The following is a 27762-nucleotide window of genomic DNA, read 5'->3' on the forward strand; positions in this document are numbered from 1 at the left end:
TAAAGGTAAAATATAAAAATATTGCACTGTACAGCCTAATCTATGGTTTGTGCACCCATGAACATGGGGTATCAGCCTACTGAGTGACACTCACAAAACACAACTATGTAGAGTTTACACTAATATTAGTCACTTAAACAGATTTTTTAAAATCAAATTAACTAATAATTGTCTTTTTCAACCTTGTTTAGCATTATCTAGACCAATTCTGGCATGATTCTACTCTTTTTTTAAAAATCCGTTTGCATGATCAATTGGTGACTTTTATTTTGAAGTAACTGCCGTTTCCACTATTGTTTGTTGCTCACGCTAATGTTGCTCACAACACACTGGGGGGAGTGCTGAGGTTTAGCTAGCCAATTACCTATTAAACTCACCGACTGCCAGTTTGGCCAATATACTGCACTAGAGGAGCATTGCTTAATGCTAGGTAGCTAAAGAACTGGCTAGCTAGCGATTTAGCTAGCTCACTGAAGTAGGGCCCTAGTGTGTTTCTCCCACAGTCTCCAACTTGCCTTTCTAACTATACTGCAGTCATGACCGCGGCAGGAGATTTCGGAAACCCTCTAAGGAAATTTAAATTAGTCTTTCTTGGCGAGCAGAGCGGTAAGTGTACAACTGAAAACTATATGATGTAACGTTCGGCCAAGGTTGAAAATGAGACATATTTTTAACACGGAGTTCGCTAAATAGCTAGCTATGTGATCAAAAGCTTGCTAACTTAGCTGGCTAGCTAGCTAGCTAGCTAGCTAATGCCAGCCCTGTTCATCTTGGGCGAGTCTCTTTTTTAAAAATTGATATCCACCGACTGTCATACAACTGAGACCATGGCGATTCAGTTATATAGCTAGCTACGATTACCGATCATTGGTATTTAACTTAACCTTTCGGTGATATCAAATGTTTACATTGCTAACTAATTTATGGTTAGTTGGCTAACTATTTGGCAGTGTAAGCCAGTTATTCTAATGTTTTCGACACAGGTCAGGAAGCTAGCTATTTAGGCTAGCAAGTTAACTAAACTAACAAGCTGTTGTTGGGAGACTAATTGTTTCTAGTTAGTCAGCAGTCGGTTTGTAACGTTAACTAAAATAAATCAATACATGAACCACTAACCTAGCTAGATGCTACATACTACGACTACAATAACTAGCCGCTATTGTATAACTATAGCTAGGGTTTGCTCTGGTGTGTTTATTCAGTCAGATTTGTCTTTGGTTTTCAGAGCGGTTGTAGAGTTTCTGGTGCTAACCACCTCAGTCGTCACTCTTGCTAAAGACAGCCTCTGTGCCAAGAAAGACGTCTCATTGCATGTCAAACCAAGTATCAACGTTAAATGGTTGATTTATAGGCGCCTGCCTGCCAGCCAGCACTGTCTTTTTCTCTTATGTGGGGACTTCATATTGTACATTTCAACAGCTCTCTATTCTCATGATGTGGTGGCAATTGTGATTTTAAAAAGCATCACCATTCTTATGAAACAATCTGCCTATCTCTGATTCTGAGAATTTGAGCTATTGTATATGCTGGATGGATCCGGTATACCTGAAACCCAACTTTCCTACAACATACATTGCAGACAGAACCACCCTGATTTAAGGCCTGTGGTTTTCAGTATGAAAGTGCATTGAGGGAGAACCAAGGACTGGAATGATGCATTGTGAAGCCTGGGTGACCAGCCTGATCACAGCACTGCTGAGTGGGTGGGCTGGTATGGAGGTGGGCTGTACGTCAATCTGTTCCTCTCATCGTAGGCAAGGCTATAAAGTAGGCTATCCTATATACCACTGTCAGCAACAAACATCCCCCCTCCTTTAACCAGAACCCATGCTACACTTCAAATATAGTGGGGCAAAAAGTATTTAGTCAGCCTCCAATTGTGCAATTTCTCCCACTTAAAAATATGAGGCCTGTAATTTTCATCATAGGTACACTTCAACTATGACAGACAAAATGAGAAAAATGCCAGAAAATCACATTGTAGGATTTTTAATGAATGTATTTGCAAATTATGGTGGAAAATAAGTATTTGGTCAATAACAAAAGTGTATCTCAATACTTTGTTATATACCCTTTGTTGGCAATGACAAGAGGTCAAATGTTTTCTGTAAGTCTTCACAAGGTTTTCACACACTGTTGCTGGTATTTTGGCCCATTCCTCCATGCAGATCTCCTCTAGAGCAGTGACGTTTTGGGGCTGTTGCTGGGGAACACGGACGGACGGACGGGATTGTGTGGAAGCCCATATGGGACTGGCCATCTATCCTCAACAGTTTAGCCCATAGGGATATAATGTGCTGTATCCGCACAAGAAAGCAACCTCAGTCTGTATGGCACTTCAATACAGTGCATTCCGAAAGTATTCAAACCCCTTAACTTGTTCCATATTTTGTAACGTTAAGGCCCTATTATAAAATGTATTCAATCGTTTTCCCCCCTCATCTACACACAATACCCCATAATGACAATTTTTGCAAATGTATTAAAATATAAAAACTGATATCACATTTACATAAATATTCAGACCCTTTACTCAGTACTTTGTTGAAGCACCTTTGGCAGCAATTACAGCCTCGAGTCTTTTGGGTATGACATTACAAGCTTGGCACACCTGTCTTTGGGGAGTTTCTCCCATTCTTCTCTGCAGATCCTCTCAAGCTCTGTCTTGTTGGATGGGGAGCATCGCTGCACAGCTGTTTTGAAGGTGAGCCTTTTCCCCCAGTCTGAGGTTCTGAGTGCCACAGAAAAGGTTTCCATCAAGGATCTCTCTACTTTGCTCTGTTCATCTTTCCCTCGATCCTGACTATTTTCCCATTCCCTGCCGCTGAAAAACATCCCCACAGCTTGATGCTGCTACCACCATGCTTCACCGTAGGAATGGTGCCAGGTTTCTTCCAGACGTGACGCTTGGCATTCAGGCCAAAGAGTTCACTCATGGTTTCATCAGACCAGAGAATCTTGTTTCTCATGGTCTGAGAGTCTCTAGGTGCCTTTTGGCAAACTCCAAGAGGGCTGTCATGCCTTTTACTGAGGTGTGGCTTCTGTCTGGCCACTACCATAAAGGCCTGATTGGTGGAGTGCTGCAGAGATGGTTGTCTTTCTGGAAGGTTCTCCCATCTCCACAGAGGAAGCTCTGAGTGACCATCGGGTTCTAGGTCACCTCCCAGACCAAGGCCCCAATTGCTCAGTTTGCCCGTCGACCAGCTCTAGGAAAAGTCTTGATGGTTTCAACATCTTCCATTTTTAAGAACGATGGAGGCCACTGTGTTCTTGGGGACCTTCTATGCTGCTGAATTTAAAATAAAATAAAAATTGTTGGTACAATTCCCCAGATCTGTGCCTCCGACACAATCCCGTCTCTGAGCTCTATGGACAATTCCTTCGACCCCATTGCTTGGTTTTTGCTCTGACATGCACTGTCAACTGTGGAACATTATATAGACAGGTGTGTGCCTTTCCAAATCATGTCCAATGAATTGAGTTTACCACATGTGGCTCCAATCAAGTTGTAGAAAGATTTGTAGGATGATCAATGTAAACAGAATGCACCTGAACTCAATTTCGAGTCTCATAGCAAAGGGTCTGAATACTTATTTAAATAAGATATTCCAGTTTTTTATTTGTAATACATTTCTAAACCTGTTTTCGGTTTGTCATTATGGGGTATTGTGTGTAGAGTGAGCAATAAAAAAAGAAACTATTTAATCCATTTTATAATGTTTTCCGAATGCACTTTTTTTGTCCGTACCTCTTTAGTTCGCGTGGAGTCATTGTCTAAATGTCTTTGAACATAGGCAATATAATAATGAAATCCAATGCTTGGCAATAATAATGAGTTGAGGGGGTGTTCTCATCATTGTCTTGTGCTGAGGGCAGTATCACAGCCATTGGCTACGCTGCGAGATTGTGTGTGGATCAGATTATGTGAGTGGAGCTGGTTTGACTGGAGGGTGGAGCGAGTTTCTCAGGCGGGAGCAACGGCCTTTGAATCAATTGTATTTATTCTTTAAAATAAAATCTGCACCATTGAAGGTCCCCAAGAACATAGTGGCCTCTATCATTCTTAAATGGAAGATGTTTGGAACCACCAAGACACTTCCTCGAGTTGTCCGCTGGGCCAAACTGAGGAATCGGAGGTGAAGAGCCTTGGTCATGAAAGTGACCAAGAACCCGATGGTCACTCTGACAGAGCTCCAGAGTTCCTCTATAGAGATGGGGGAACCTTTCGGAAGGACAACCATATCTGCAGCGCTCCATCAATCAGGTCTTTATGGTAGTGGCCAGATGGAAGCCACTCTTCAGTAAAATGCATATCACAGCCCGCTTAGTTTGCCAATAGCCACCTAAAGACTCTCAGACCATGAAAAACAAGATTCTGAGGTCTGATGAAACTAAGATTGAACTCATTGGCCTGAATGCCAAGCATCACATCTGGAGGAAACCAGATGTAAAAACTGAAATATCACATTATGTAAATGTGATATTTCCAGGTATTATTATTTTTTTAATAAAAAAAAATATTTTTGCAAGAAATGTCAACTGTTTTTGATTCATCAATATGGTGTGTAGATTGATGAGGGGGGGAAACGATTTAATCCATTTTAGAATCATTCTGTAATGTGGAAACAATGTGGACAAAGTTGAGTGGTCGGAATACACTGTATCCACTTTAGAAGTGAGCAGTGCAAGGGATTAAGTAGTTTTTAATTGCAATTCGAGGGCTGAGGTAATTTCCTCCCAAACAATCTCTCGGATAGTATTGGCCAACTCTTTCTGTTGTCGGTTTTGAGAGCCGGTATGTTCCCACAGGTATTTTATTTTAACTTTATTTAACTAGGCAAGTCAGTTAAGAACAAATTCTTATTTTCAATGACGGCCTAGGAACAGTGGGTTAACTGCCTGTTCAGGGGCAGAACGACAGATTTGTACCTTGTCAGCTCGGGGGTTTGCATCCTTCCGGTTACTAGTCCAACGCTCTAACCACTAGGCTACCCTGCCGCCCCAGGTGAATTATGAACGGACAGAATATGCCAGCTACTGGAGCGAAATACACCTGCTATTGTTCCTTGTAATACAGTGAACGTCCCACACCTTAATTTGATGTTTATATGTTGACAATTATTTCAAAATAAGTTAGTTAATTCATAGTTATTTTGCAGAAGAAAAGCTACTCATTTTGAATGCATGCCACTAGAACAAGTGCGAAAGAAGTTAATGATACTAACGAGTATGGAGATACTGATATCGTCCTGCCCCTACTGACCTCACCCCACAGACATTTATGTAAATGTGGATTTCCGCACTGGCGTGAGAGATTGTCACCCTGATCCAGTGTCAAACTATCTACTGCCTTTTCATGTGCACACACAGGCCTGGTCAATATAAATCCCTCACTGTTGGGAAACTCACACACAATACATTTCACACTCCAGATTTTTGTTTGATATGTAATGTCCACAGACTCCCATTAAGCTGAGTATAGATTTTGAAGTGACTTTGCATCGGAGGAGGCAGGTGGGAAGACTCAGTGGAACAGGGTCAGGCACGTTGTTTCAATTTTTCTTGTTTGGTACCATTCCATTTATGCCGTTACAGTGAGCCCATCCTCCGATAGCTCCTCCCACCAGCCTCCTCTGCTTTACTTTCCAGGTTTTTTTTTCACAATTAAGTCTTATTAGTGTAATAACATGTTTGAGAGGATGGCCTGACCCTAAACCCAGACCCTACCAAGTTAGGCCTACCCTTCCCAATAATTATGAGATGTTAAATTGAGGTCCTGATAAGAGTAGGGAGGGAGTGTTTACCCTGGTGTCTTGGCTGATTCCCAAGATGGCCATCATATTACCCTGGCCACCTAATCATCCCCAGCTTCAACTATCATCGCCCCGGCAACTCTTTCCCAGGTTGTTGCTGTAAAGTGTTCCCACTTTTTAGACAACTTACCTGGTAAGTAAAAATGTGTTAACAAACAACTCTTGTGTTTATTAATTCAATGAAAGACCAAATACAATTTTGTATTTAGGAAGTGGTGGGCCTCTGCATTTTGGCTCATTAAACATTCTTTTGAACTTTCCCAAATGCAGACTGCCTTTGTCTGCCCACTGGCACTGACTACAGAACAATAGGAGTGGGAACGGGTATAGGGGGAATAGAGCTGACAGGAGACTTGTGTCCTGGGGGGGATGTCCTACCATGAGGGAAATGGGAGGAGGGGTGAACCTGCTGGTTTGGGAGGGGTCTGGGAGAAGAGGATATGTGAGTTTTAGGATCGGTCTTCTAAGGAAGATATTTGACCTGTTTAAAAAGAGGGAGGGCACAGACACTCACCCACACACTGAGGTACATAGATTGCCAGCAGAGCATATTAATAATTAAAACAGGTGTGAGAGAAAGGGGAGCTTTAAAGCTGAGGAGAATTGAGGCCAACTCAAACTTTTTTATTTTTTATTTTTTTTACACATTCCTTTCTGTGTCGTTTGTCTTCCACCCTCCCTTTGCTCTCGTATCCTCTCTTTGGGCTGAGGTTAACAACATTCAGTGGGCCAGATGAAGGGCTCGCTATATAGAAGGGGAATGGGTGGAACTAGCTCTTGATAAGTGTCGTTCTCACGCTGAAGTGTCAGTTGCACCTTCCTAGTGGGTCAGCTTTTTTTCTGTACCCATTTTTACACGACAGTAAAGACGTCCACATTCTTCCGAGCCGAAACCGTCATCTTCTCTGAATGATTCAAGGGGCTATCATTGTTGAAGTTGCTATATATAGATATCTATCTTTTTGGGAGACTTGACCAAATTCACATAGCAATGTGAGTTCTAGATCTATCATTCTCATTTGAAAGCAAGTAAGAAGCGGTAGATCTGTTTTATTTCTATGCTTCATGTTTTTGTCTCTTTTTGATTTTGTACACCAGTTGAAAATGTAAATATTTTTGGTTATGGAAAATGTTTCACAGCAGTTTAGATGACCATTTGCTACACTATACACTGCATTCAAAGTATTCAGACCCCTTGACATTTTCCACATTTTGTTACGTTACAGCCTTATTCTAAAATGTATAAAATTGTTTTTTTGCCCCTCAATCTACACACACTACCCCATAATGACAAAGCAAAAACTTTTTGGGGGGGTGGGGAAGAGGAAAGAAGGAAATGTCACATTTACATAAGTATTCAGACCCTTTACTCAGTACTTTGAAGCACTTTTAGCAGCGATAACAGCATTGAGTCTTCTTGGGTATGATGCTACAAGCTTGGCACATCTGTATTTGGGAAGTTTCTCCCAGTCTTCTCTGCACATCCTCTCAATCTCTGTCAGGTTGGATGGGGAAGTGTCGCTGCAAAGCTATTTTCAGGTGTCTCCAGAGATGTTAGATCGGGTTCAAGTCCAGGCTCTGGCTGGGCCACTCAAGGTCATTCAGAGACTTGTTCCAAAGCCACTCCTGTGTCGTTTTGGCTGTGTGCTTAGGGTTGTTATCCTGTTGGAAGGTGAACCATTGCCCCAGTCAGGTCCTGAGCGCTCTGGAGCCGATTTTCATCAAGGATCACTCTCTACTTCGCTCTTTTCATCTTTCCCTTGATCCTGACTAGTGTCCCTGCTGCTGAAAAACATCCCCACAGCATGATTCTGCCACCACCATGCCTCACTGTAGGGATGGTGCCAGGTTTCCTCCAGGTGTGACGCTTGGCATTCAGGCCAATGAGTTCAATCTTGGTTTCATTAGACCAGAGAATCTTGTTTTCAGAGATGGTTGTCTTTCTGGAAGTTTCTCCGATCTTCACATAGGAACTCTGACAGACCTCCAGAGTGACCATTTTGGGTTCTTGATCACCTCCCTGACCAAGGCCCTTCTCCGATTGCGAAGTTTGGCCAGGCTGCTAGCTCTAGGAAATCTTGGTGGTTCCAAACTTTTTCTATTTAAGAATGATGGAGGCCACTGTTCTTGGACCTTCAATGCTGCAGATCTGTGCCTCGACACAAGCCTATTTCTGAGCTCTACGGAGAATTCCTTCGACCTCATGGCTTTTCCTCTGACATACACTGTCAACTGTGGGACCTTTTATATAGGTGTGTGTGTGTGCCTTTCCAAATCATGTCCAATCAATAGAATTTTACCACAGACTCCAAGTTGCAGGAACATCTCAAGGATGGAAACAGGAAGACTCAACTCAATTTTGAGGCTCATAGCAAAAGGTCTGAATAATGATGTAAATAAGGTAATTTAGTTTTTTAAATATATTTGCAAGAATTTCAAAATGTTTCTTTTGTTATTGTGTGTAGATTTGATGAGGAAGAAACCACTGCTCCATAAAAAAGACAGACTACGGTTTGCAACTGCACATGGGGACAAGATCGTACTTTTTGGAGAAATGTCCTCTGGTCTGATGAAACAAAAATAGAACTGTTTGGCGGCCATAATGACCATCGTTACGTTTGGGGGAAAAGGGGGGAGGCTTGCAAGCCGAAGAACACCATCCCAACTGTAAAGTACAGGGGTGGCAGCATCATGTTGTGGGGTTACTTTGCTGCAGGAGGGACTGGTGCACTTCATAAAATAGATGGCATCATGAGGGTGGAAAATGATGTGGATATATTGAAGCAACATCTCAAGACATCAGTCAGGAAGTTAAATCTTGGTCACAAATGGGTCTTCCAAATGAACAATGACCCCAAGCATACTTTCAAAGTTGTGGCAAAATGGCTTAAGGACAACAAAGTCAAGGTATTGGAGTGGCCATCACAAAGCTCTGACCTCATATAGAACATTTGTGGGCAGATCTGAAAAAGTGTGTGCGAGCAAGGAGGCCTTACAGACCTGACTCATTTACACCAGCTCTGTCAGGAGGAATGGGCCAAAATTCACCCAACTCATTGTGGGAAGCTTGTGGAAGGCTACCCAACACATTTGACCCAAGTTAAACAATTTAAAGGCAATGCTACCAAATACTAATTGAGTGCATGTAAACTTCTGACCCACTGGGAATGTGATGAAAGAAATAAAAGCTGAAATAAATCTCTACTATTATTCTGACATTTCACATTCTTAAAAGAAAGTGGTGATCCTAACTGACCTAAAACAGGGCATTTTACTAGGATTAAATGTCATGAATTGTGAAACTGAGTTTAAATGTATGTAAACTTCCAACTTCAACTAAACTCAGCAAAAAAAGAAACGTCCCTTTTTCAGGACCCTGTCTTTCAAAGATAAATCGTAAAAATCCAAATATCTTCACAGATCTTCATTGTAAAGGGTTTAAACACTGTTTCCCATGCTTTTTCAATGAACCATAAACATTTAATGAACATGCACCTGTGGAACGATCGTTAAGACACTAACAGCTTACAGACGGTAGGCAATTAAAGTCACACTTATGAAATATTAGGACACTAAAGTGGCCTTTCTACTGACTCTGAAAAACACCAAAAGAAAGCTACTCAGTGTCTCTGCTCATCTACGTGAATGTGCCTTAGGCATGCTGCAAGGATGCATGAGGACTGCAGATGTGGCCAGGGCAATAAATTACAATGTCCATACTGTGAGACGCCTAAGACAGTGCTACAGGGAGACGGGATGGACAGCTGATCGTCCTTGCAGTGGCAGACCACATAACAACACCTGCACAGGATCGGTATATCCGAACATCACACCTGCAGGACAGGTACAGGATTGCAGCAACAACTGCCCGAGTTACACCTTCAACACCAAATCCCCCCCATCAGTGCTCAGACTGTCCGCAATTGGCTGAGAGAGGCTCGCCAGACAACGTCGCCTTTGGGCACAAACCCATCGTCGCTGGACCTGACAAGACTGTCAAAACGTGCTCTTCACTGACGAGTCACGGTTTTTGCCTCACTAGGGGTGATGGTCGGCTTTGTTTATCGTCAAAGGATTGAGCGTTACACTGAGGCCTGTACTCTGGAGTGGGATCGAGGTGGAGGGTCCGTCATGGTCTGGGGCGGTGTGTCACAGCATCATCGGACTGTGCCTGCAATAACAACAAGCTATCTCAACGCTGTGCGTTACAGGGAAGACATCCTCCTCCCGCATGTGGTACCCTTCCTGCAGGCTCATCCTGACATGACAATGCCACCATCCATACTGCTCATTCTGTGCGTGCAAGACAGGGATGTCTGTGTTCTGCCATGGCCAGCATAGAGCCTGGATCTCAATTCGGTTGAGCACGTCTGGGACCTGTTTGATCGGGGGGTAAGAGCTAGCCACCCCCCACCTAGAAATGTCCTGGAACTTGCAGGTGCCTTGGTGGAAGAGTGGGGTAACATCTCACAGCAAGAACTGGCTAATCTGATCCAGTCCATGAGGAGGAGATGCACTGCAGTACTAAATGCAGCTGGTGGCCACCAGATACTGACTGACTTTTGATTTTTGAGGGACACACTATTCCATTTGTTAGTCACATGTCTGTGGGACTTGTTCAGTTTGTCTGTTGTTGAATCTTATGTTCATACAAATATTTACACACAAGTTTGCTGAAAATTAACGCAGTTGACAGTGAGAGGACGTTTCTTTTTTTGTGTGTGTTTAAACGTATCTACCTGCCACAGTTGCTGGTGGACCAAAACGTTAATTTCCCACCCTGGCCATAGGGCCACACATATTGACCTGGGTGTATTTTAGAGGTCACACAATGGGCAGGCTGACCTCTTCATCAGATTTGTCTGTATTTGTTATTTGATTGCCTGATTTATCTTCCTGATAACCAATAGACATAGAGATTAGGCATACTCTAAATTGACTGAGGAATGCATTGCAGAGAACTTTGTATTTGAATTAGTGACAGGACCAAAAGGTCAGGCTGAGCCAGTGTTTCCCAACCTCCCCTAGCTAGTAGGCCTATTAAATGTAGCAAAATATAGACTACTGCCTGTCCCTCGTGCTCAAATCCTGCACACATTCGTTCCAATATTGTTTAGTGTAGAGGTTGATCGATTTTGTTTTTTCAACGCTGATACCGATTTATTGGGGGGCCAATAAAGCCGATACCGATTTAATCAATTTTTTACAAATATTTTTTTATTTGTAATAATGACAATTACAACTACTGAATGAACACTTATTTTAACTTTAATATAATACAACAATAAAATAAATTTAGCCTCAAATAAATAATGAAACATATTCAATTGTTTAAATAATGCAAAAACAAAGTGTTGGAGAAGAAAGTAAAAGTGCAATATATTCTATGTAAGAAAGCTAACGTTTCAGTTCCTTGCTCAGAACATGAGAACATATAAACGCTGGTGGTTCCTTTTTAACATGAGTCTTCAATATTCCCAGATAAGTTTTAGGTTGTAGTTATTATAGGACTATTTCCCTCTATACCATTTGTATTTTATTAACCTTTGACTATTGATGTTCTTATAGGCACTTTAGTATTGCCAGTGTTACAGTATAGCTTCCGTCCCTCTCCTCGCTCATCCCTGGGCTTGAACCAGCAACACAACGAAAACAGCCTCCATCGAAGCAGCGTTACCCATGCAGAGCAAGGGGAAACAACCACCCCAAGGCTGAGCGAGTGCCATTTGAAACACTATTAGCACGCGCTAACTAGCTAGCCATTTTACTTCGGTTACACCAGCCTCATCTCGGGAGTTGACAGGCTTGAAGTCATAAACGGCGCAATGCTTGACACACAACGAAGAGCTGCTAGCAAAACGCACGAACGTGCTGTTTGAGTTTATGCGCCTGCTTCTGCCTACCACCGCTCAGTCAGATGCTTGTATGCTCAGTTAGATTATATGCAACGCAGGACACTCTAGATAATATCTTGTAATAACTACACATGGTTGATGATAACTAGTGATTTGAGTGATTGTTTTTTGATTAAGATTAATGCTAGCTAGCACTTGTGGAGTGCAACGAGAGAGAGGCACCGTTGGCTTACTGCATTCCCCCGAGCTGACAAGGTGAAAATTTGTCGTTCTGCCCCCGGCAGTCTCCTTGTGGAAGTGCTTAACTGACTTGCCTAGTTAAATAAAGGTATATAAAAAAAAAAAAATTAAAAAGCTGATCAATCGGTCAACCTCTAGTTTAGTGTAGTGGTATATTGATGGTACAGATTGCTGTGTGTACTGTGATTCTGGACACTGCCCCCGAGGCTGTGTTTTTGAGGGCTCTGCTCAGGATACATGACTTGAGGCTACCCAGCCAGGTTCAACAGTGACACAGCAGTAATATGATAGTGGCCGGGTGAGACATACATGGACGCGGTAGAAAGGAGTAGGGAGTGGGAGATGAATACTTGTGCATTCCACGATGTGGTAGACTGGAGCAATGAAACAAAATGCTGTCCATTCTTCTTGCTTTTCCTCTGCCTCTTCCCTGTTTTTTTTTTAATCCCCCTCTAATTTCCCTTAGTGTTGTCACATGCCAGTGCAGGGCGAGGGAGTGTTGGTGTCAGAGGGCCAGGTCTGGGCTGGCACCGCCACTGACAATCTCCCAGCATTCCTTAAAGGGTTTTTTCCAAGTCTATACAAAAAACATTTTATTTTCTTATGTCATTTTTGCTGGTTTTTCACTGAGAAATCCCTTGTTGATTTGCAGTCTATATTGTGGTGTTGGGTTTCTTATGGTGAGCATGCAGACTCAGACAGCTCCTCCTGGACTCTTACTCCAGGCCTCTTGATGGTTGGTTGGTGGAGTCAAGTCATACAGTTGTGCTGAGCTGTGGCCTGCAAATTGACTGAGGAGTTGCTGGAGATTTGATACATCAAATCAGGCTGGAACATGTTACTTCATAGAAATGGAATGATTCATTCTATTTCTGTGTTGGCTATGTGAAATGAGACTTGTCAGTGTCTGTTTTGTCAGTACTATCTGCCAGCCTTACTGGTGTGTTACTTGCCCTTCAAGACTGTAGTACATGTTTTATTAAACAGATTAATGGGGTTATAACAATGTTGGTCATAACATGAGCCTGTCTTGTTTTTCAGTGGGGAAGACCTCATTGATTACCAGGTTCATGTACGACAGCTTCGACAACACCTACCAGGTGAGGCTAGACCACACATGCAGAGTTGAATCTGGATATGATGGTTGGGGCTAGGTTTATTACATCATTGGTCTCAATGCCTAACCCTAGTCCTGGTCCTACTACAGAGTGGGCAAGCTTTTGCTCCAGACAAACACAATTGATTCAGCTAGTCAGTCTTTATGATTAGCCATTTGAGTCCGGTGTGGTAGTGCTGCGCTTGACTACGCTGTAAAAAAAATAGTTTAAACTAATTGATATTATTAACTAACTGGTTCCACAGCCTTTTTTTTTTTTAAAGTAACATTTCGGCTAGTGTTACATGAATTTAACATGTTTAGTTGACCCAAACTTGGCTCCAACTTAAGAAAACAGGCAAAAATTCAGTTAACTTAAAATGTGTTTGCGCAACATGTCTCATATCTTAATTCTACTAGAAATTATCAAATTTTATTGGTCGCATACACATATTTAGCTCATGATATTGCGGATGAAGCGAAATGCTTGTGTTCCTAGCTCCAAAAGTGCGGTAGTGTCTAACAATTCACAACAATACACACAAATTTAAAAGAATGGAATTCAGAAATATATGCATATTAAAGACGAGCAATGTCAGTGGTATTGACTAGAATGCAGTGGCAAGAAATACCCGGGTTTCTGCATAAATTGGTCATAAAATTTGATCTGATCTTCATCTAGGTAACAACAATAGACAGTCTGCTTAAACTAATAACACAAAAACAATTATACGTTTTCATGTCTTTATTGAACACACCATGTAAACATTCACAGTGTAGGGTGGAGAAAGTATGTGAACCCTTGGATTTAATAACTAGCTGACCCTCCTTTGGCAGCAATAAACTCAACCAAATGTTTTCTGTAGTTGCGGATCAGACCTGTACTACGGTCAGGAGGAATTTTAGACCATTCCTCTTTACAGAACTGCTTCAGTTCAGCAATATTCTTGGGATGTCTGGTGTGAACTGCTCTGTTGAGGTCATGCCACAGCATCTCAATCGGGTTGAGGTCAGGACTCTGACTGTGCCACTCCAGAAGGTGTATTTTCTTCTGTTGAAGCCATTCTGTTGATTTACTTCTGTGTTTTGGGTCATTGTCCTGTTGCATCACCCAACTTCTGTTGAGCTTCAATTGGCAGGCAGACAGCCTTACATTCTCCTGCAAAATGTATTGATAAGCTTGAATTAATTTTTCCATCAGTGATGGCTAGCTGTCCAGGCCCTGAGGCAGCAAAGCAGCCCCAAACCATGATGCTCCCTCCAGCATACTTTACAGTTGGGATGAGGTTTTGATGTTGTGCTGTGCCTTTTTTTTTTCTCCACACATGGTGTTGTGTGTTCCTCCAAACAACTCAACTGTCGTTTCATCTGTCCACAGAATATTTTGTCAGTAGTGCTGTGGAACATCCAGGTGCACTTTTGCAAACTTCAGATGTTTTTTTGTTTTTTTTAACAGCAGTGGCTTCTTCCGTGGTGTCATCCCATGAACACCATTCTTGTTTATTTTTTTACGTATCGGAGACTCATCAACAGGGATGCAAGCATGTTCCAGAGATTTCTGTAAGTCTTTAGCTGATACTCTAGGATTCTTCTTAACCTCATTGAGTATTCTGCACTGTGATTTTTGCAGTCATCTTTCCCTTACGACCACTCCTAGGGAGAGTAGCAACAGTGCTGAACTTTCTCCATTTATAGACAATTTGTCTTACTGTGGACTGATGAACATCAAGGCTTTTAGAGATACTTTTGTAACCCTTTCCAGCTTTATGCAATTCAACAATTCTCAATCTTGGTTCTTCTGAGATCTCTTTTGTTTGAGGCATGGTTCACATCAGGCAATGTTCCTTGTGAATAGCAAACTCAAATTTTGTGAGTTATTTTATGGGGTAAGGCAGCTCTAACCAACATCTCTAATCTCATCTTATTGATTGTACTCCAGGTTAGCTGACTCCTGACTCCAATTACCTTTTGGAGAAGTCATTAGCCTAGGGGTTTCACATACTTTTTTCCAACCTATACTGTGAATGTTTTAAATTGTAGTTATTTTGCCACGATGGCCTATTTATTGCCTTACCTCCCTAATCTTACTACATTTGCACACACTGTATATAGATTTTTCTATTGTGTTATTGACTGTACGCTTGTTTATCCCATGTGTAACTCTGTGTCGCACTGCTTTGCTTTATCTTGGCCAGGTCAGTTGTAAATGAGAACTTGTTTTCAACTGGCCCACCTGGTTAAATAAAATAAATATTCAATATAGAAAAGAAAAATACAATTTGTTATTAGTTTAAGCACACGGTTTGTCTATTGTTGTGACTTAGATGAAGATCAGATCAAATTTGATGACCAATTTATGCAGAAATCCAGGTAATTCCTAAGGGTTCACATACTTTTTCTTGCCACTGTACATGTGAAATGAGTAAAACAGTATATAAACATTTTATTAGTGACCAGTAATTCCATGTCTATGTACATAGGGCAGCAGCCTCTAAGGTGCAGGGTTGAGTAACCGGGTGGTAGCCGGCTAGTGACAGATAAATAAAATGGTTTTACTTGAGTGTACTTTTAACAGAGCCGAGATTTACTTTGAATTGCAAAGTGTAGCAATACAGGTGAAATCAGTCATTGACACATACATGCTGGCGTAACAGGGAGATTGGTACGCCGTGAGCCAGAGATTAGAGGTCGACCGATTTATGATTTTTCAACGCCGATACCGATATACTTGGCAGATTTTTATCTATATACATTTGTAATAATGACAATTACAACAATACTGAATTAACACTTTTTTTTTATTTTAACTTCATATAATACATCAAAAGCAATTTAGCCTCAAATAACGAAACATGTTCAATTTGGTTTAAATGATGCAAAAACAAAGTGTTGGAGAAGAAAGTAAAAGTGCAATATTTGCCATGTTAAAAAGCTAACATTTTAAGTTCCTTGCTCAGAACATATGAAAGCTGGTGTTTCCTTTTTAACATGAGTCTTCCATTTTCCCAGGTACTAGGTTGTAGTTATTATAGGAATTTATTGGACTATTTCTCTCTATACCATTTGTATTTCATATACCTTTGACTATTGGATGTTCGTATAGGCACTTTAGTATTGCTTGAAGTCATAAACAGCGCAATTCTTGAAGCACAGCGAAGAGCTGCTGGCAAATGCAAGAAAGTGCTGTTTGAATGAATGCTTACGAGCCTGCTGCTGCCTACCACCGCTCAGTCAGACTGCTCTATCAAATCAGACTTAATTCTAATATAATAAACACACAGAAATACGAGCCTTAGTTTCCGGATTTGACCATATTATTAACCTATCATTTAGAAAACAAAACGTTTATTCTTTCAGTGAAATATGAAAAGGTTCTGTATTTTATCTAATAGGTGGCATCCCTAAGTCTAAATATTGCTGTTACGTTGCACAACCTTCAATGTTATGTCATAATTATGTACAATTCTGGCAAATTAATTACGGTCTTTGTTAGGAAGAAATGGTCTTCTCACAGTTCGCATCGAGCCAGGCAGCCCAAACTGCTGCATATACCCTTGACACTGCTTTCACAGAATGCAAGAGAAGTGACACAATTTCCCTAGTTAAAAGAAATTCATGTTAGCAGGCAATATGAACTAAATATGCAGGTTTAAAAATATATACTTGTGTATTGATTTTAAGGCATTGATGTTAATGGTTAGGTACACATTGGTGCAACGACAGTGCTTTTTTTGTGAATGCGCTTGTTAAATCATCACCCGTTTGGCGAAGTAGGCTATGATTCGATGCTAAATTAACAGGCACCGCATCGATTATATGCCACGCAGGACAAGCTAGATAAACTAGTAATATCATCAACCATGTGTAGTTAACTAGTGATTATGTTAAGATTGATTGTTTTTTATAAGATAAGTTTAAGGCTAGCTAGCAACTGACCTTGGCTCCTTTCTGCACTCGCGTAACAGGTGGTCAGCCTGTCGCGGTCTCCGCGTGGAGCGCAATGTAATCGGCCATAATCGGTGTCCAAATATTCCGATTACCGATTGTTATTAACTTGAAATCGGCCCTAATTAATCGGCCAACCTCTACAAGAGTGAGTTCAAATCAGGACATGTTGAATAATAATTACTGTATAGTTGAATATGCACAATGTAATCATGTCTGTCAAATGTAAGTAGAAAAAATTGTAGCCTATGTCAAAAGCACATTGTGTAACTAGTTCCACAACCTTGTTTAGTGAAGATGCCCAAATAATAATTTCTAGTTGAATGAACATGAGACAAGTTGAGCAAACACACAATTTAAATTAGACTACATTTTTACATACTTTTTAAATGTATTTTTAAGTTGGAGCTAATTTTGGGCCAACTATATATGTTCGATTCAGCTAACACTTTTTTCTTTTGATTGAAAATCAGAGTAAACTTAAAAGGCTGTGGAACCAGTTACCTAACTTTTGTTTAGGTGCATGGGCAATAGGTTTGTTCCTTCAGTTTAAGTACAGTACTCAAGCCTTTCCTTATCAATCTACCATCATAATTGTTAGAATGTTCTGTCTCATTCTCTTCATTCTTTCACATTTCCAGGCCACAATAGGAATAGATTTTTTGTCTAAAACCATGTACCTCGAAGACAGAACAGTAAGTTTTACTTTCTCCTTTTTAAATTCCATTGAGTGGTAGCATGCTGATTTTGTCATAATATATTGATTATGAGAGGAATTAGTTCATTTTTAAGTGAGTCTGTTAGTCATGACTGTCGCATTGTGATTTGATTGAAAATAATGTTACATTTCATTATGGTGATTTTGAAAACGTCTCCCTTCAATCCAGTTTCATTGAAATTAAAAAATGTACCCATTCAACTGGCACGCACGCACACACCCCCACCCAATCACACAGGTCCCTGAGTCCTTGCCACTGGTGGTTTCTGGGACTTTGGTGATACTGGGTATCCTGTGACCTGATTCTGTCTGCTCTAACAGTGTCTTATCCTGGCCCAGGTTCACGCGCGCACACACCAGACAGTGCACACACTAGCACCTTAAAGATGCCAGAGGGCCGGCCTGGCCTGGGATTGGCGCTTACCTTGCATCTTCCTTCCTGCTAGCTTTCTTCTCCAGACAAACTCATTATTTTCTTCCCTTTTTCCCATCTGCTCATATTCTCTTCATTCTCATGTTAAAATTAAACATCAAGTTTGAACGAGGGAAGAACATTTCAGAAATGAGGCCTAGTACCCATGATTCCCTTGGCCCTCACCACTCCTCCTATGGTCACACACTCCCTGCATGCAGCCCTCTCCCTCTTTTTTTCTCTCATGAGTTGATTAGGTTTTATTTCCTTACTCTTTATGGTTTCTTACCTCATGTTTTCCTTTGTTTCTGCACTCGTTTTCTCTCATTTTCTTTTCATCCTTTCTTTTTCCTTTTCCTTTTCTTTTATTTCCCCTCCCATCCGCAACAGATCAGGTTGCAGTTGTGGGATACGGCTGGGCAGGAGCGTTTCCGTAGCCTCATCCCCAGTTACATCAGAGACTCTGCCGCAGCTGTCGTAGTATACGACATCACAAGTAGGTACTCGCCTCCGCGCCCCGCCCACTCGACGTGCGTGCGTGCCCCTCCCCACCCCTCCTCAACCCTCGTCCAGTTCTCCCCTCTCTTACCACCACCTCTTCCTCTCCGCCATCTCTCTCCTTCTCTCCCTGTGTGCTGGTGCTAACGTGCTGCTCAGGTGAGACTGCAGCTTTGGGACACAGCCGGCCAGGAGCGCTTCCGGAGTCTGATCCCTAGCTACATACGAGATTCCACCGTGGCTGTGGTAGTCTATGACATCACAAGTGAGTGCGGCCCCTATTGATGGAACGATGCTGACCAAAACAAAAGATGTCCTCATTTTTCAACGCTGGCTCAATTCCCTCTTCTTTTTTTCTGTTTTCCCACCCTCTTTATCCTTCCAGATATCTTTCCTCCTTTTTGTCCCCTTTTCTTGTTTGTAGATGTTTTCCCTCCCACTTTTTGTATGTGAGTCCACTTGGACAAGTGCATACTTTTTTTGTTAGCTTTTTGCATTTTTTGTTGTCTGAAAGCTTCTGTTTCTGTAACAAATATAAAAAGATAATGCTAATCTGTTTATTGATACTAGGAGTGCAAAGCATTAGGTAGCATACTACATGCAAACCCAATTAGGCTACAATATCAGTCGGTGAAATCTGTAATACTAAAGAACCATTGACTTAATCCATAGTCTAGTGGTTTCTTAGATTTGTGGTCATGAATACATGGATGGCAGATTTATCATCTTGTTTTCCCCAACAGAGCAACCTATCACTTCTTTTCTATCCTTCCTTTTTATCTTAATTTCTCTGCTATCTTTCTTAATGTCTGTTCCCCCCCATTATGGCCACCAATTACTTGCTAGTTCTGTTGACACATACTTACAAAATAATGAAGTGTCTTATTGGTTTAATTCAAATAATTGTTATTGGCAGCTTTGATGTTGCTTCAGAGGCCTATTTTGCCCATTATGAAATTAACATATTGCAGCCTTTCAACGTAATGTCTCCTTTTTCACGTCTCTGAACGTCTCTCCTACCATGTGTGTTTGAGGACCGTTAGGGGCAGATACTGTATAAGGAAACATGGCGCTGCAGCAGGGCTATTTAACTGGAAGAGGAAGTCTTTCTCTTCAGAAAAACAAACACCACATCTAGCTGGACAGACAGGAAGGTAGAATACAAGGATATGGCTAAATAATAAGAGAATCCTAGATGGATAGGAAATGGGAGATGGATTTACGTAGTTTAATGATATGTTCTTATTTGTTGGCACTGTCTCTGTCCTTCTGCTCCTTACCATAATTCAGTACTTGTCACAAGTTGGAGATTAACATTGAACTCCCTCTCCCTCCCTCTTCTATCAGACGTCAACTCTTTCCAGCAAACCACAAAATGGATTGATGATGTCAGAACGGAGAGAGGAAGTGATGTCATCATCATGTTGGTGGGAAACAAGACTGACCTTGCAGACAAAAGGTGTGACATAATAATTAAAGGGTGATGTCAGTAAGCCTGTAGAGTTCTCATCAGACCAGGTCCTGGAGGGCTCTCCATTAGAGCATACTAATGAATCGACTGATTGTTACTGTAGAATGATTTAAGACTGGCGCCACAGTGAGTTCCTGACTGAGACCTTTAGGCCCTCCTGTGTTAAGCGAGAGAAACACTGCCCTCTAGAGACAGCTAAGCAGGGACTTATTAGCCTCGTCACTTGGTACAGGCTCTCTAGAGACAGATCTGGCTGGGGTTGAACAGTCCACACAGATGGCCTTTGGAGCTCAGCATGGCCTAGAATTAGTTTCATTATTCAGAGATTCAACACATTGAGATTCACCTTTGAGTCTTATCCATTTGTGATAATGAAACAGACCTTTTTATTTTAACACATGGTTTGTCACTATAACCCTCAATGCTTTTATGCCTTTAAACAACTGCTTTGTACTATTCCCATTTTTTTTTGTGATTGATGCTGTCCGGCTGTGTTTTTGAAGGATTGGCATGCTTTAGATTCTCTGAACTGACTGTAAGCTGCTGTTCTGCATGTTTAACCCTCTTATCTACCACAGGCAAGTTGCTATTGAAGAGGGTGAGAGGAAGGCCAAAGAGCTAAATGTAATGTTTATTGAGACTAGTGCTAAAGCAGGATACAACGTCAAGCAGGTGAGTGTATGTGTGTGGCTGAGTCGTTCTCTCCGTCCATGCTGCCACTGCTTCTGCCTCGGCTCACCCTTGAAAAGGTCACTCATCACAGTCAGAAGTTTAGGATCAATTGCTACAATAATGAAGAGCCTTTAATTAGAATGATGTGGTGTATTGAACCTGGAGCTAAGCTGGTGCTCTGAGGTGTTTGAGAGTCTGGCTGTGTGGGCACTTTAAGACGGAGCAGAGGCTGCCGCAGCGGTAGCGGGAGGAAACACGGCATGTTCATCCTTCACGATCTTCATTGTCTATTCCTTTTGTTTTCTCGTTCATGTGTGTGTGTGTCTGTCGTGGGACATTGCAGACAGATAACCACAGAGGAAGGGGAACAGAGAGCCAAAGAGCTGAATGTTCTGTTTATTGAAACAAGTGCAAAGACGGGCTACAATATCAAACAGGTAGAGCACAGCATGCGTGTGTGCAGTGCTCACACTCTTAAATCTGGCTTGCTTTACACTAAATGGGGTCCTTGGATTATTTTCAGAACTCTTGCCCATCCATCCCATAATAACTAAAGACCAGAATGTTCCCCGGGCACCCTGGGACAGACCATCCACTTTGGCCTCCAGTCTGGGATGTACTGTGCAAAAGTTTTAGGCAGGTGTGAAAAAATGCTGTAAATTAAGAATGTTTAAAAATAGACATGTTAATAGATTATATTTATCATTTAACTAAATGCAAAATGAACAAAATAAATGTAAATCAAATTCATATTTGGTGTGAAGCAGAAGGCAGTTTGTTCGTCAAAGGGCTAGAGAGCGGTACACGAATGAGTGTCTGCTGGCAACAGTGAAGCATGGTGGCGGTTCCTTGCAAGTTTGGGGCTGCATTTCTGCAAATGGAGTTGGGGATTTGGTCAGAATTAAGGGTCTCCTCAATGCTGAGAAGTACAGGCAGATACTTATCCATCATGCAATACCCTCAGGGAGGCATCTGATAATTTACATAACAGAAGGAAGAAGAGACAATGTGCTAGTTACAGCATCGGCGCGGCAGCGCCTCCCCTGAACGGTAACGAAGAGGTAACATTAGGTAAGAAGGTGATGATGCATACTTCATAAGCTGTAAACAAAAACTACTGGCATTTGGAAAGTTTGAGGTGAGGGGGGAACAAGTATTAGTATTGTTAAGTATCTTACTAGTTGGATCAAATTCTCCGTTAGCTAGCCAGAGAAATTGACCAACATTAGCCAATTTATCTGATCAAATTGAGTTTGCTTATAAAGTCAAACAGCTAACGTTACAACATTAGTAACCTAACCAATTCGCTATAGTATTAACTGGTATTCGACTCCTTGCCGTTCCTCAAGTTATAACGCGTTAGTCGCTTACTGGACCCTGGCAATCTGTGTGAAATGTTAACTAGCTAACGAACTAACCACTATCTGTTAAGTAATGTTTTCCATCTACAGTATGTGGTTCATTTTCAGAATGAGAGAATTAGGTGAAAACAAGGCGTTGTTTGTTAACAAGCTGTTATGGCTGCAATCCCGATACCGAGATCGATATGACAACTACCAGTGAAAAGAGGGCGCCAAATTCAAACCACCGAAATCTCATAATTATAATTCCTAAAACATGTGTGTGTCTTATATAATTTTAAAGCTATTGTCATTGTTAATCCCACAAGTGTCCGATTTCAAATAGGCTTTTCAGCGAAATACTACAAACGATTGTTAGGTCTCCACCAAACCACAAGCACAGCCATTTTCCAGCAAAATATAGCATTCACAAAAAACAGAAATAAAGATCTAATTAATCACTAACCTTATCTTCATCAGATGACACTCATAGGACTTCATGTTACACAATACATGCATGTTTTGTTTGATAAAGTTCATATTTATATAAAAAAATCAGCTTACATTGGATTCACTAGTTCCAAAAACATCAAGTGATTTTGCATAGCCACATCATTTAACAGAAATACACATCGTAGATGATAATACAAGTTATACACATGGAATTATAGATATACCTCTCCTTAATGCAACCGCTGTGTCAGATTTAAAAAAAACTTTACGGAAAAAGAAACTCATGCAATAATCTGAGACGGCTCAAAAGTAAAAACACCACAGCCGCAAAGATGGCGTCAACATAAACAAGAAATTACATTATAAATATTCCCTACGATGATCTACATCAGGAATCACATTTCCACAATAAATGTTTTTTGTTCGAAAATGTCTGTTATTTATGTGCAAATACCTTTTGTTAGCGCGTTTGGTATACATATCCAAACACGAATTCTGGTCAGCATTAACTTCAAAAGGTGATATTACCGGTCGAAGAAACATTTCAAACTAAGTACAGAATCAATCATTATGTTTCTAACAAATAGCTTCAATAAAGTTCCAACCGGAGTATTCCTCCTTGTCTTCATGAGCAATGGAACGCAAGTGACTACCATGAGGAAAAAGTGTGATCACAAAATGGCTGCTTGATGGACATCTGATATATTCTGCTCTCATTCACTCCCACAACAACATAGAAGCCTCATGATTTCTATTGATGGTTGACATCTAGTGGAACCCCTAGGCAGTGCAACATCAGTCATATCTCAAGGGGATTTCATTGGGGACTCTGAATACATACAAGCTCAGATTTCTGACGTCCTGTTTTGATTTCAACTCAGGATTTTGCCTGCCAATATGAGTTCTGTTATACTCTACATCATTCAAACTTTAGTGTTTTCTATCCAATGCATATATTAGAAACTGAGACTGAGGAGCAGACTGTTTACTTTAGGCACCTTGTTCATCCAAGCTACTCAAAACTGCCCCCCAGCCATAAAAAGTTAAACAAGTGGATTCAGGGATCAAGTGGAGCTGGGCCTGGCTTAAGCTGGATGCCACTAGAGGCGAAAGGACACCACACACTTTCCCTCTCTCACTTTAGTTGGCACATGGTGGAACAGTCTACACTTTCTGCCTGTGGACACATGTTATAGTGTGCAGTGTAGCCCAAAGATATTGGCTTTGTTGTGTTGAACTTGAAAGTAACGTGTGGGGGGGGGTGAAAGTTATTTTTGCACACGTAGCCTTGTGCACTTAATCGATGCCTATAGTGGCCACTATAATAGAGCATAAATAGAATGCCTGTTTGTTTAATTCTATTTCTACTTTAAGATGTTTTTTTCCCCAAGTGCAATATTTGTGTGTGGTCACGAGCGTTCTTATAAAGGCTGTCATGGCTAACTGCAATATTAGTGTGTTTTTTTCTCAAGGCAACAAATAACATTGGATTGCTTTCTTTAAATTCTTTTGCTGTGAATTAGGTTCACATTAACCACTATTTTAGACAGAGACTGATCATATAGATCATATTCTTTGTTTAATTAGTTAAAACCTGCATTTCCCCCGGGCAGGGATTTTTGCATGTTTCAGTGCAACAAATAAGTGTCACCTTTTTGGGCTCTCAGCAGTTTTCATCCCTGGGGATTACATGGAGAGAGAAGCACCTGAGGCTGCCTAAATCCACAGAAGAACTGTGGTTAGTTCTCCAAGATGTTTGGGCCAACCTACCTGCTGAGTTCCTTCAAAGACTGTGTGCAAATGTACTTAAACAGCATCAACTCTAAGGCAAAGAGTGGTCACACAATATTGATTTGATGTAGATTTTTCTTCTGTTCACTCACTGCATTTTGTTAATTGATAGTCTATTTTTGAAAGCATTCTTACTTTACAGCATTTTTTTCACACCTGCGTAAAACCTTTGCACAGTACTGTACATCTTTTTAAAACTTATAATTCTCACTCGAGGTTTGATTTGAAGTGATTTTCTCCGACTAGTATCAAAGGATTCTATTTAATACATCAGATCTGCATGATCTTAAACTCCTTTCCAGCAGGTATGTGATGGTATTTACCTCTGAGGAGGAAATGTATATGATTACTGCTGTCCTACTTAAACCAATTTACATTGATTTAATTCAATGCCTCTAGTTGTGATGGTCATGGAATTTTGGATGACTAATTGTTCAGACAAATGACAGCGGTCATCGTAATAACTGCTTGAATAGCAAAAAAAAAACATTTTCTCCTCTCTTCCACTCCTGACTGCATGTGCTGCTGCAAGCTAGGTTGAAGATAACTTGTCCTAACCTTTGTTGTCATTCCATGTGGAAGCTTTTTAGGAAATCAACTAGCATAGCTGGTCCCATTGTGGGGTATCCTTTTGTCTTTTCATCTTCAACCTAGGCTGCAGGGAGGGGGGTGTTGCCTAGGCAACCTCAGACTTTACAACATCTTGTTTGTTTCAGCAAGGAGCCACGTTGTAGAGTCCATGTTACAGCAGAAGCAAATGCCAAACCACCCCGTTTTCAGTCAGCTGTTCATTCCACAAATAAGTTCATTTTTTTTACAGTTAATATATTTTCATGACCGCCGGTTCCATGGTTATATGGTAATTGTCAGCCCTACCAATGACTACGTACTAAGAAGAACGAGAGCACACAGAGCTGCAGGCCTGGTGTCAAGGCAGGAAGGTTGGCGTGTTCTGACTCTGACAAACAAGGTCTGTTCTCTCCCCTGCAGCTGTTCCGACGCGTGGCCGCTGCCCTCCCTGGCATGGAGAGCACACAGGACAAGAGCAGAGAAGACAGTATCCTTACTCTACACAGAAACGTGTGTGTGACTGACTATGCATGTTTTTCAGTGGCAATAGTAGAAACAGATTGTACTCAAACATTTACAGCCACCTATTGGGTAGCTTGTAAACCTATTAAAACATATTGAGAAGATGGGAAGTGTTTGAAAAGACGTCATGTGTTCCTGTCTAAGCTCTGAGTTGGTCCTTAACCCCTCCTCCCCCAGTGATTGACATAAAGCTGGAGAAGCCCCCAGAACAGCCCATCAGCGAAGGAGGCTGCTCCTGCTAACTCCATCACTCATTCGCTCTCTCTCCTGTGCTTTGTTCTTGATCCTTCTCACCCTGGTTTATTCACTCCCCCTATGTCTCTATACTGTACCTTTTCTTTCTGCTTGACTGCTCTCCCTCTGTCTGAACCCCTTGAATCCTGACTCCTTCTCCCCAGCCTGAAAGAGAAGAACACTACCTGTCCATCATTCTTGTCGTCGTGGTAACCCGCTCTCACTGAGATGACCTTAAGCTTAACAAGCACAGTATGGATGTGAAGGCTATTTTATTTCAGTTGATCTTTCACTCTACTTTGGCAAAATCCCCCCAAAATCTAGCACTGTATCCTATTTTTCTGTAGTACCGAAATGTTTGATTGCACAGTTGTCAAATGATGGCAGCCTGTGAGGGACCTAGACCCATAGATACTGAGTGGAATGTTTCTGCCATAAGTGGGTTCTGAACAGATTATTACAGTTTAGCAGCCCCCAATCAATATCACTCACAGGGTGAAAGTTGAGCACAACAACCTCCCTTTCTAATGCCAGTCCCACCACAGAGCAGCCATACAGTGTCACTTCACAGAAACATGGCATGACGACACTATAGGGAAACCACAAGAACTCACACACACATAGTCCCACCATAATGACGTGACATTATACAACAAGGGCAGTCTCACTACCACTACACGACCGTCCTTAATTTGTCCCTTAGCCTTCATTCATTTGTGAGGAAAAGTATCTTCACCTTGGCTGCCATTTTTCTATTATCTCTTGGTTAGGTCTTTACTTTTTTCTAAAGAGTACAATTATTATCATAGATTTAAATATATTGCTTTGGAGAACAGTAGTGTTTACGAAAAGATTTTTGTATATTGAAATAAGTATCAAATTCAACACAAACCCAACTTCATAATATATGCAGACATGCCTTTTAAAAGTGTTAATTGTAGAGGGCTTCCATGGTTTTCCTAGCTTTGTTAGGTTTGTTATAATATTGACACTTTAGAGTAATTTTCTTTTCTTTGCTTGTTTTTGATCTTTTGTTAATGATAATTATTTTACATGTTCATTTAATAATGACTTGTAATATTTATTTCTAATAGATCATGTTTCTTCATTTGTATTATTGTTAATACTATTATTGTTGGGATGATCCTTAAACGGCTAATCAGAGTATTGTCAACCACCTGATTTTCAAACATGTCTCCCAGCTCTTCTGGTGACACTACCCCTCTACTCCACCCCAAAATGCAAATTTAACTGAAGAAAAAAACAGTGCAATGTTTATTTTTTTGGAGGAAAGTCCTTTTTTTGGTAGTCTTAGTTCGTAACCTTTTTTCTTTGAAATGGTTTTAACTGGATGTTAGAGGTAAACTGTAACTGCTTTGCGCCGCCACGTCTCTGTGCAATGAAGCGCATAATTTGCACTGCTAGAATTCATCAGTGTCTTATCAACATCCCTAAGAAAGGTCTGCATTTAGTAACTGAAATGTTGTTTTTGATGGTTGAATAATAAATTGATAAATGCTAGACAAGGCAATCTGGAAAGAGGGAGTTGTCTGGTTATTTCCTGTGAACTTAGTGGTGTTATGTTAGTGTGGAAAATATTTGAATTCAATATTTTAAGTCTAAATAATTTCCCCACAACATATAGGGGCAATGTTTAAGAAGTCTTGACACATGGACAAAACTAGCTGTCATCCTCAGACCGAGGTAGTGTGTTGTATGGTACTGTACATTTCAGACCAGAGTATTGACCTTCTTTCAGGTATGGTTAATGTCAAGGGGAAGTTACTGGGTAAAGTCAGAATGTATACTCTAATCTTGCCTGTCTGCACTCCCCATCAACCCTGCATCCACTTTCTGACAACAATGTCCTACCAGTAAGCTACAAGCCCACCATTTGTCAGCTCTCATATCAGTTCGTGATTACAGCCTCCCAGCTATCACAGTGAATTTGACTTGGCATTTTATTGGGGTTGGTTTAACTCCCCTCTAACGTTGAAAGGGTAATTGTGTTGAGACAAGCATAAATCAACTAGGTCTCTAACAGGAGCCCATCCCTTTACTGTCCTGCTGAGAGCCTGTACAGCCACTAGATGGCAGCCTCTCCAAAGACTGGCCAGGGGCCCATGAGCAGA

The 27762-nt window shown here is 41.1% G+C and overlaps 1 protein-coding gene across 5 annotated transcripts; it reads left to right on the forward strand.

The window, feature by feature from the left end:
- Nucleotides 1-320: 320 nt before the first annotated feature.
- Nucleotides 321-27169, forward strand: LOC112257712 (ras-related protein Rab-6A). Of its 5 annotated transcripts, XR_006084064.1 has the most exons (9): nucleotides 321-606; nucleotides 12950-13008; nucleotides 17591-17644; nucleotides 18737-18842; nucleotides 19925-20036; nucleotides 20627-20720; nucleotides 21064-21157; nucleotides 25295-25361; nucleotides 25574-25640. XR_006084064.1 is itself a non-coding variant. In XM_042326733.1 (8 exons), exons 1-8 carry the CDS (start codon nucleotides 537-539, stop codon nucleotides 25636-25638), a joined length of 627 nt encoding a protein of 208 aa, XP_042182667.1. In that variant the 5' UTR covers nucleotides 321-536; the 3' UTR covers nucleotides 25639-27169. The 5 variants fall into 5 exon arrangements, 4 of the variants coding, with proteins under 4 accessions (XP_042182667.1, XP_024287265.1, XP_024287264.1 ...); XM_042326733.1 differs by lacking the exons at nucleotides 18737-18842; nucleotides 20627-20720 and adding an exon at nucleotides 18470-18575 and having other exon boundaries at nucleotides 25574-27169; XM_024431497.2 differs by lacking the exon at nucleotides 20627-20720 and having other exon boundaries at nucleotides 25574-27169.
- The last annotated feature ends 593 nt before the right edge of the window (nucleotides 27170-27762 follow it).

The sequence above is a fragment of the Oncorhynchus tshawytscha genome, linkage group LG09 (assembly GCF_018296145.1).
Source record: "Oncorhynchus tshawytscha isolate Ot180627B linkage group LG09, Otsh_v2.0, whole genome shotgun sequence".
NCBI classification, from domain to species: Eukaryota; Metazoa; Chordata; class Actinopteri; order Salmoniformes; family Salmonidae; genus Oncorhynchus; species Oncorhynchus tshawytscha.

What these genes read in the sequence shown, in the direction of transcription:
- LOC112257712 (XM_042326733.1), top strand. Translation starts at nt 537, where the DNA reads ATGACCGCGGCAGGAGATTTCGGAAACCCTCTAAGGAAATTTAAATTA. An exon ending in GCTTCGACAACACCTACCAG is followed by an intron (nt 13,009 to 17,590) that starts GTGAGGCTAGAC and finishes TCACATTTCCAG; the next exon opens with GCCACAATAGGAATAGATTT. An exon ending in CGGGCTACAATATCAAACAG is followed by an intron (nt 21,158 to 25,294) that starts GTAGAGCACAGC and finishes TCTCCCCTGCAG; the next exon opens with CTGTTCCGACGCGTGGCCGC.